Source organism: Thalia democratica, chromosome 4 (assembly GCF_965202585.1).
Source record: "Thalia democratica chromosome 4, ktThaDemo2.hap1.1, whole genome shotgun sequence".
In the NCBI taxonomy this organism is placed as follows: domain Eukaryota; kingdom Metazoa; phylum Chordata; class Thaliacea; order Salpida; family Salpidae; genus Thalia; species Thalia democratica.
The window spans coordinates 4796490-4807123 of NC_139168.1; the positions used below are offsets into that span (position 1 = coordinate 4796490).

Consider the following 10634-nt stretch of genomic DNA (forward strand, 5'->3'; position numbering starts at 1 on the left):
CGAAAAAAACTGATAATTTTTTTTCAAACTATTTTTTTCATAATTTATAAAAATACTTTTTAGTATTTAAATAAGTTCTTTGTGTTCAAAAGTATAAAGATTACAAGTAAGTATATCATTTTACAAATAATTTTTAATAAAAACCTTAATGTTTTACTAAAAAAGTTAACAGTTCTTTGAACTTTTTTGATAAAACTTTTAGACAACCTAAAACTATGTCAATTGTTAATTAGATTACTTTAAATTAGTATTGATGTATAATGCTGATGTAAATATTTTGATAGGTTATGATAAAACTAAATTTCACTATGAGTTTAACTTATCTTAGAACAGTAAAATTAGACATATTCAAAAAAAATTTTAATTTTAAAGAAATAATAAAGGCTGTTGTAATCAGTTTATAAAAAACAACTTTGTATTTAATTAATTAGTTAAAAGTCTTTAAATAAAACTTACCTAGCGAGATGTAACAAACGTAATAATAAACATAATAAGGTGTACCTATACTAAGCTAGTTGTCCACTAGACAGATGTCTTAAAATAATCATCCTATATTATTAGGTATCTCAATTTTACTAGTAAATATCCTTGATAATCAAAACTGCTTTCGAGGGGCGATATCCACTTTGGAGGACCCTGCTCTACAAATTACTGATGCACATAATTTTACAACATATGGCTAAACATTTACGTATGTTTTTAAAGAAAGTACTAAGTATATTTTTTGCAACTCAAAAGTTTTAATTAACAGATGAAAACGACAAAGGGTTCTGTGACGATAATTGCAGTAAAGAGCACAGAAATGGCTTTTGTGTTCGTGGACAAAACGAAAATTTTTGTGCGTTTATTCGTAAAGCTAAAAAAAGTAAGATGAACAAAATACTTTTCTGATAAAGTTTATAATAAGTTTAAATTAATTCTAACTAAAGCTACCTATATTTTTTATCTATCAAGCAAACTCTATATCAGCATTTGTTTAAACATTTTTTATTTTATACTTTGAAATACACTGTGAGTCTTACTAACTAGGAAAATATTAAATTTTTACAGGTACATGTTTGAAGCGTGAAAAAACAAATTGTAATTCAAATGAAGTCTGTTTACGACTTTTCGCAAACGATGAACTTTTTTTTACCTGCGAAAAAGCGGTGAACTCTTACATTGTTCCAGGTAATGATATCATAACCTAAATAGTTCAACTAAAATAAATAAATTTATCATTTGTGTTTTTAAAAAAGCTAACATTTTACCTTACTAAGAACTTAATGACTTAAAATAGTTATAATGCCATTTAGAAAAGAAGTGTAAAAGTTGCAAAACTGGCGAAAGGTGTAATCGAGTTGAGTATTTTGTAAACTCGTTTGTCCATAGTGAATTTGAATGCATACCGATTCCTCTTGAACAAAGTAAGCTATCAGTATACTAACAATACTCGCTAGATTTAAACAGATAAAATAATTTATTTACTTTTTTTATCCGTGTTTCCCTGAGACAAATACTTTAAATTTATAAGTGCTTTAAATTGAAGTTAGTGTTAATAGTTACTTTTATAAATATATTTCAATTTATATTAAAATAAATTTATATATTTTGATTAACAATATTGTATGAGTTATTTTTTTTTCGATTAAAGCTATCTTAAAAAATGTATTACTTTCAATGCTATATGTTCTAAAGAAGCAATTTTTGTCAAAAGCAGACTGTATAAAAAAACTGTTGACTTTATTTTCAAAAACACAAAAACGCTTTTAAAGTGTATATTTTTAAATAAAGTTGAAAAACAAAACTACACACTACAGATAGCAGCACTCAGGTTTCAAAAAGCAGAACAACATACATATTGATATCAACTGCAGCATTTTTTATCATCATATTTGTAGGTGCAGTAGTGTATATAATGTTAGTTAAATTGTTTATAAAATTAGTACGAATGTTCTAACTGCTTTATATACTAATATTAATTGTTTTGCTTGTGTACTTCTACCATTTTAACATTTTTACTAGATCAGTGTTGTATAAAGGGGTGTATTCTTATTGAAAGAAATTAAATTGTTTAACTGACTTTCATTACCATCCCTACAGCCATTAGTTAACTTTAAACTATCTTAGTTCATTTATTAAGTAATTGTTTTACTACAGAAACAAGAGAAGACAAATGATGAAAAGATCTCAAGTGCATCCTCATTTAATCCAAAGCAACTCTAATGAAGCTAATAACTCATACGTCACAATAGAAGCTAATGTTAGACCAAATAGTCTACCTCTAAATATTCCTATAGAAAATGAAAGTGTCTCAAGCCAACCCAGCCAAATGAGTAAAGATATAACCCACCCGTATGTAAACGTAGCTGTTGGAAACAATCCTTACCAAAACGTATTCAACCAAACCAACGCTCAGCAAGATACAGATTCCGTGAACAGCTCGTTGACGAAACGCAACGTCAGTTTCAGCACATCGCAGAAGGTGCACTACTACGAGGCGGAGAGCACGAGCAGCAAGAAGCCGAAAGCAGGGTTGTGGCTGAAAGTTCAAGAAGAAGAAGAAGAAGATGGAGAGATGTCAGAAGGATCTAGCTACAGCAGCAACACCAGCACTTACGAAGACGAGTACATCGTCACTGACAAAATGTTTCAAAACAGGGAATTCCCGGGAACCAGAATAAGAGTTTCAGACGTGCAGAGTTTTTCCAGTGACGGGGATTTTTATTGAACGGTTATTGTCATAGAATTTAAAGTGTCTTTTGAAAGTAATTTAAAGTTGCTTGGTAAAATTTTGTCACAACTGTATATTTTGTAATGAGTGTAAGTATCTTGTTTAAATAAGGTTAATCTTCTGTTGTATTAAACATACTTTTGTTAGCTGGTTAATGCTTAAATCAATTGTATGCTGTCAATTGTCAAAACCTTTATATATTGTTTCAATCTGATGTTTAAATGACGTGTATATTTAAACATATTTTTTTTACTTATGTTTAAAGCTAGAACTAGTTTTGCAAGAAGTTTTGAAATGATTTAAAAATTCTTATTGAAATTTTTTTCTTTACCTTTAAAAATAGTTCAAACACCTAATTTTTAAAGTTTAAATAAATGTTTTAGAATACAAAAAAGTATCAATTATTTCAAACTTTAATCAAAGTTAAAGTAAGTTTCAAATGTATTGAGAGTTTTTTTTTAATTTGATTAGTTACTTTAAGTAATTTAAGCAATACTTTTTTAGTATTTTTGTTAAAATATTTTTTTTTTGTACTTTTATAACACTTTTTTAAGAATAAAAACCCTAACTAATAGAAATTAAAGTTAAGGTAAATTAACGTTTAAATAAGTATAACTTTAAAGGTTTTTTATTCTCTAGTGAAAAAATACTTGTACAAAAATAAGCTCTTAAAACTACGCTGCTAGAGTTAGTTTTAATATATTTTACAACTTGAAAAAGTTTTACTTAATACTTTATAGAGATTGAATTATAAGCTTTTCAATGTGTTTATAATTTTAATTATGATTTTTTGAATAAACTTACTTAAAAAATTTCAAGTGTTTTTTGTTACTAGTTTCTACATTTGTGCTTTATTTATAAACATTAACTTCAGTTTAACTTTTATGAAACAGTTATTATACAACTATTTAAAGTTTTAACAGAATTTACTTTCTTTAATGTTAACTTCTAGCTCGCGTCAATAATTTTTGTAGTTTATTCTAAAATTGGACGTTTTCGGTTAAAAAAGTGCCGCTTAAACAAGTTCGACTAAGTAGCTCCTTGAATTTTTATTTATCCTAAATTACACACATTTAAAAATTTAAGAAACTAATATGATATATTTACAAAACCGTAAATGTTTTCAAGATGGTCTTTTAAAAATATTCCTCAAAAAAGTATAACTATAATTTTACTTCTATTGCATATTTCATTTTCGTTTAATGCACATTTTTCAAAGTATAGACAATCATCAACGAAAATGTTAAAGTTTGTTCATAAGTTTATAACTAACATTAAAAAAAAATTAAAGTTAAACAAAATAACGTATACGTTGTGTTAAACTTTAAACGAAAATATATATGCAAAAGTTTGCTCTTAATTTATACGGTAAACTGCACTTTGTGTTAAGTCAAAATTAAAAAAAAAAAAAACAATTTTTTTCTTAACATATGTTTACAAAACTTTCGTTTGGTATTAAACATCTTAACTTTAGATATAAAAGTTTATGGGTTGAAATTAAACAACTAATTTCAAGTACAAAATTTAAATCATGATAATCTTTCTAGCACTTCTTAATCTTGAATAAATCCGCTTACAAGTTGGAATGTTTCATAAGGTTTGTCTGCTGGGGCCATGTGGCCTGCGCCCTGTGAATATCAAAAGTTTGAACTTTTTGGTAAACTACCTTGCTGGTGAACTAGTTGTTACAAATCTTAAAGTTCAATAATAAATATTGCAGTTTTTAAATACAAATTTTGAAGTTAAGGTTGAAAACAATTTAATAGGCTCTTTTTTAAAAGCTTAAAGAAGTTTTATTAGCTTTTATAGATTGAAAAATAACATAGTTCTTCTGACAAGTGTGAATGTCAAAAGAGAAAAAAAAATATTTGTAACCCATTTGTTTTCAACTCAATTTAAAAGTTTTTGTAAATTATTTATTATAAGATTCAAAGCTCAATTTTAGAGTATTTGTAATCTACTTGTGAAAAAGTCAACATAACTTTTCTAAAGTTTTAAACTTAGTTTAAACCTTCACAGTTGCGAACCAAAGATTGCCAAATTTTTCAAGGAACCCTGCCACGTACTGGTATCCACTTTTCTCAACATACCATGCAGACCTGTCTTCTGTTCTCTGTAAAGATTATTACTTTTTTTGTTTTACACGTTTATAGTCAAGAACTTTTTGCAAAGTTGGTTTGAAATTTATATTTAATATTAAACTTTACACAAATTCAAGGTAAAAATTGATGTTTGATAAAATTGAACACAGAATAATTTACTAGGAAAATAGTTTTATTTAAAGGTAGTGCTTAAACAAAAATTTTTAACGGTTGCTTGCTACTAAATTAACTTATGTACAACAACTTGAGGATTGTAAACAAATAAAAGTGTTTTATAAAAGTTAAAAGTAATACAAACCAAAGAAGTAAATAACAAGTAGTTATGAAATTAGAAAGACATATTTGAAATATTAGAATTACTTATTTTAATACAAAATATTTAATGACAGTAACAGTTAATTCGTAAAACGTAGAACTTAAGTTTATAAAGTATTTAGACATTTAAATTTTTATCAATAGGTTAACTTTAGTTTTAAAATTAAGTTACTGACATTTTTTTACTATTTTATAACAACTTTAAATAAAACTAACTTTTATTCCAGTTTTTAGTATAAAACTTTCCCCAGACAAAAATGGACACACCAAGTCAAGATCACCAAAATAAAAAAGAACACCGATTCCCTAAATAATTAAGTGGATTGTATGTGCTAACAAAATTAAATGTTGAGACGAAAGAGATTTAATTTATATTTTTAGTTATTCTAATTTCAAAATAGTTTGCAAAACTCAAGTATTTTAAAAACAACGAAATTAGACATTTGTTTTTTTTTTATTCAAAATTAATTAAATTATTTCATTTTAACTAACAGCTTTATTGATGGCTTTTATTTGATCTGAAACATCTGAGACTGTTTTCTCATAGTGCTCATTGATATGATTGCTGTAAAAAAAAGCAAAAAATAACAGAAAATATTTTCAGTTTTACTTGTTTAGCTAAATCGTCTGACTACAGCTTTGAAAGTCATTGCAAACAAAAATAAGTCAAGTTCTTATAAAATATTTTGGCCATGTGTGCTTAAAAATACAATATCCGTCTTAATGTTATAAGTTATAAAACATAATTTATATTAAATGTTTTCTTACTAACTTGCACTCTTTGTATTCAATGCTTTGGGCGTGAATTGCTTCTTTGACGTCATCACGTTGAAAATAATCGCTGTATTTCGCATCTGCAAAGCGGCAATAGGGTTTTTCCTGTTTTTATAATAAAATAGTATTAGTAATAAAGTTCTAAAAATATTGCACACAACAACAGCTAGAGCAGGGTTTCGAAAAAATTTTTTCGTAATTCCCCCTAGGAAAATTTAAATAAATTTGTCCCCTCTAATAAAATTTCTCAAAGCACTACCCTTTAGTACGCCTAAGACTTTTTTAGTTTTCCTCATCAACTTCAGAATATTTAGTCTAAGATTCAAAATATAGCCTTTTGCCTAAATAAAATAAAAGTTTTTAAACGTATTTGTTTAGCACAGCAAAACCCTAAGAAAAGATTTGAACTTTAGGTTAATATTTGTCTGGTGTACGCAAACTTACTATATTTTAAAGTAATTGCGTATTATAACTAAAACAAAAACTCGTTGCAACGCAAATAACTCTTAGTAAAACTTAAGTACTTACAGAATCATTGATGAGTTCATTCACGTAATTTTTAAGTTGACCTGTTGCTCTATCTCTTTCTGGTACATGATTTAATGCCTCCAAAAAACTTGCTTTAAATATCATTCCGTTGTTTATGTTTTCAACGGTCAGTGCCTGGTTGAAGTTATTATTGTGTTTATACAAGCAAATCTCAAGAATTACATTTTTAATTGTTGCTGAGCATTATGACGTCATAAAAATTTCCAAGAAGAATCTGCTGTCTTTAAACTTTCTTGCAACGAAAATTTAGTTTATATTATCAGGTAAAAAAGATCTTTATGTGTGTTTTAGACCGCTAGAAGTGCTTTGAATAAAATATAAACATCAAAAGTGCTGTTTTAAAAAACTTTATAAAAACTTAACTGGTAGAAACATTAAAATCAGTAAGCTATATAAAAAGACAAAAAGTAGTTCTAAAGAACATATTTTTGAAAAGTCTTACTGGTTTTTCTGCTTTGAAGTCAGCCAGAAAATTTTCAATTTTATAAAAATCCTCATATTCTTTCAGTTCTGCTTCTGTATAATCTTGGTTGCCAATATAAACCGGTGAATCATAAGCAGACGTTAAATTATAGTCCGTTGAGTTATAAGCAAAATCTTCGTAAACATAATCGTTCTTAAAAGCAAAATGTTTCTAAGTTTCCCATAACAACTTTTATTTTAAACAAAACATTCTTATTTTTAAATTAAAGGTTTTACTAAAAAGTTAAAGTCGTACACTGTTTTTTATAGTTTTGTATAATATCATTTTAATTTAATTTTTGAATAACTTATAATTATAGCTTTGTGATTTTATATAATAATATATGGTTGCCTTTTTTCGCATCAAACCGAAAATTGATTCAACAAAATATTAAACATAAAACACACATCAATTAATTTTCTAACAGAAAAACGAAAATTAAACAAGTTAATTATATAACAAAATAGTAAAACTAACCTTACGATACCATGGTTTTTTGAATTCTACCTTGCATGCACTGTCTTTTACAATGTTGTAAATGGGAAGGGATTTATCAAGAAAAAGCTTGCTAAGTTTGGATTCCTGTTTAAAAATTAAAATTTAAAAATAATGACATTTAGTTTTAAGTTAAAAAAAAAGTTTATAATTAAAAACTTACAATGAAGTTTATTCTAGTTTTGTTTAAAGTTGAAATAACTGAAATATTATTAAGATGCAAAATAAAAGTTGACATACTTTCAAGCAAATAATAAAACTATACCTGAATTATTTCTTAAATATATTTTTTGAGAAATTGCTTATGCTAATTATTACTTTAAAACTTTTAACCTAGTTAAAAAGCCTTATCAGTCGATAAAGCTACCCATAAAACTGTTCTAATCAAAAGACATATGTTTATTGTTTACACGTTTGATATATTTCGATTCAATTAACTACTTCGGTATATATCAAACCTGCTAATAATTTTAGACAATCTAAATCAAATCACAAAGAAAATTAATACAATTGTTTCATGTAGCTTATCCGGTAAGTTATAGTTGTGAAAACAAGCTGCTTGAAACATATGTACTAGTTTTATGGAACTTTTCATTATGACTAAAAGAAGAATACATAATCGATTTAGATTTGTTAACCTTTACATTCGCTGAGCCCACTTGGGGAGGGCTTTTAAATAATTTATTCAAGATAAAACAACTTAAAAACTATAAATTTATTTTACGTATCTTATTGCAACAATCATCTGCTGTTTGAATTAGAAGCAAAAACACAAATGAGAGTACAGTAGTAAAAATAAATTGTAGCAACAATCCCAATGTTAATTATATTTATAATTATATAATAAACAATAAATTTATACAGCTGTTTCATATATGAGATATTTCTATTTTATATAATTCTGTGTCTCATAAACATAAATATCTTATATAAGAAACAGCTGTATAAAAGTTTAGTTTATCACATTATTAAAAAGTACCTAGCTCCAATTTAACTTGTCGAACACTATTGTCTGAAATTAAAAAATAAAAGTATTAACACATGTATGTGAATGCATAACAAACTTACTGCTTCATCACAGCCTAGTTGATTTTCTCCCGACCTGCAATTCTTCAGTTTCTCGTAGAGCGGCCTGCCAATGAACCCGTGCCCGAACAAATACTCCACCTGGGAACCCACCCTAACCTCCTCACCCAAATACGGGTTTCCGAGTAGAAGACCCTGAATGAAATTAAAGTTTTGTTTTATTAGTTGCTGTTGTTGTTTGTTAATAATTGACATTTAACTTATTGTGCGAACTTGTTGAAATCAATTTAACTATAAATATATTTTTAGTAGTTGAAGATAAACTACAAGTTTCTTAACAATCTTTGTCTATTTTTAAAACACTATTTTCTACTTTTGTTTGAGGAAAAGCGATACATAAAACCTCTTAATACAACAACAAAAAGCTGTCATTTAACCTTAGTAACATAATTTATCAAAAAAAAAAAAGTTGAGCAAAATTAAGAATCTACACCTTTAGAAATTTTTCAACAGTTATTATAAAGCCTCTTAATATATTTCTTAATGAAGTCATACCAAACAGTATACTTAAAACATTTTACCTTTAATTTTTTTGCAATAGTTCCGTTTTCTTTTAATATTTCAACAGCAAGCATAGGCAGGTAAATACCTGCATAACTCTCACCGCCCAAGTACAACTCGGCATTTTGAAATTTCGGGTAAAGCGTGAAAAAGTGCTTGAGAGCTTTCAATGTTGACTTTGCTGTCTGTTAGGTGAATTAATTTAATTTTGAGTTTAAAGTGACAAGTTTTCTCACATTATCAATGATCGAGTAAAAAATAGTTGGATTCTAACCGTTTTTCATTTGAAAATAACCTTAACAATACTAAAGCTATTTTCGGTTTTTAAACATTTTTATTAAACTAACTAAGTAAGTCAATATTCAAATACTATATAAACACAATTTTTTGTATATTACCATGATAAGTTTTTATTATCCTTTTAAAATACCTATGTTTACAGCTCTATACAAAAATATATAATACAGCAACCCTCTCATCGTTGAGATCGGAAGCTGATGTGTTTCCTTTCGTGTATGAGAAACCGGTGCCGACGGGGGAATCCAAATACAGGGTGGCACCCAACCGGTTCCAACTGTGCTTGTTTGGTTCCAATGATTTCGTTTGTGGGTTGTACTGTATAATGTATCAAAATTTTTATTAGGTAAATAACTAAGTTTCATAGCACATATCATGATAGTTTAATTACTGTTTCAAAATAAAGTTAATAAAAAGTATAAAAGCGGATAACTGGTTGAATATTTAAATAAAAACAAAAAATTTTTCGTATTAAGTGTTTGCTTCAAACAGTTTTAAAATTAATTCCACAATACTAAAAAATAACACCAACTTTAAACGGTCCATGTTCTTCCATGAGGCCGTACAGGGAACTACATCCGGGTCCGCCGTTCAGCCACAAAATAAGTCGCTCGTCACTTCCGTTGTTCGCTTCGTTTAACCTGTGTGACATCATAATTGATTGTTACAGTTCTCTTATGTGTGACGTCGTAACTGATTGTTACAAATTCACTTATTGTGACGTCATAGTTGATTGGTACAATAATCTGTTGCCAATTCAAGAAATTTCTCTTCGTTTTTCTATTATTTGCTTTACTTTACTGAATCAAGTACTTATTTTTAATCTAGTTTGTTGTTTAAATGAACAAGTACAAAGAAAACAAGCAGTTTTAAACAAATTTCACTCAATTTTTTTTACTACCTGGTTTCAAAATTCTAATAAAAATAAAATGTAGATAACAACCAGTAAAACAGCTGGTCTCCATCACCGCTGTCCAGGTAACCAGAGTACATTCTGAACTGAGGCATGATAGTGACACCCGGAAGCCCGGATATCCTGGACAACTCCTGCATTCGAATCGTTGTAATTCCAAGTGCGGCAGCAATGAGCAGAAGCAGCAACAAAACACGCGACTTCATTTTGTGTTCGGATAACTTTTTATTTTTATCTTAACCTGTGAATCTGTGTAAATACAAAAAAAAATAACTTGGAGCTTTGATATATATACAAGCTAAAAAAAATATTTTAGAAAATATTTCAAGGCATTGTAAAAAATATGTACAATGCAAAGTTTGTTGAAACAAATAATGGTAACATTATAATTAAAAAAAAAGAAATAAAATGGTTAAGGTTAATATT

At 27.3% G+C, this 10634-nt stretch overlaps 1 protein-coding gene across 1 annotated transcript; it reads right to left on the reverse strand.

Annotated features, from left to right (window-relative positions):
• Window positions 1-4266: 4266 nt before the first annotated feature.
• On the reverse strand, window positions 4267-10414 carry LOC145835200 (lysosomal protective protein-like). The gene is made up of 12 exons (XM_082942765.1): window positions 10239-10414; window positions 9828-9936; window positions 9470-9613; window positions 9064-9183; window positions 8480-8632; window positions 7394-7498; window positions 6896-7069; window positions 6433-6567; window positions 5903-6009; window positions 5623-5695; window positions 4725-4826; window positions 4267-4341 (listed from the first exon to the last, which is right to left on the reverse strand). Exons 1-12 carry the CDS (start codon window positions 10412-10414, stop codon window positions 4267-4269), a joined length of 1473 nt encoding a protein of 490 aa, XP_082798891.1.
• Window positions 10415-10634: the final 220 nt, after the last annotated feature.

Excerpts from the sequence above, each read along its gene's own strand:
- LOC145835200 (XM_082942765.1), bottom strand. The coding sequence starts at position 10,414 with ATGAAGTCGCGTGTTTTGTTGCTGCTTCTGCTCATTGCTGCCGCACTT. Across the intron at positions 9,614-9,827 it reads AAGAACATGGACCGTTTAAA|TACAACCCACAAACGAAATC; the intron begins GTTGGTGTTATT and ends TACATTATACAG. Across the intron at positions 4,827-5,622 it reads TAAAAGCCATCAATAAAGCT|AGAACAGAAGACAGGTCTGC; the intron begins GTTAGTTAAAAT and ends TAATCTTTACAG.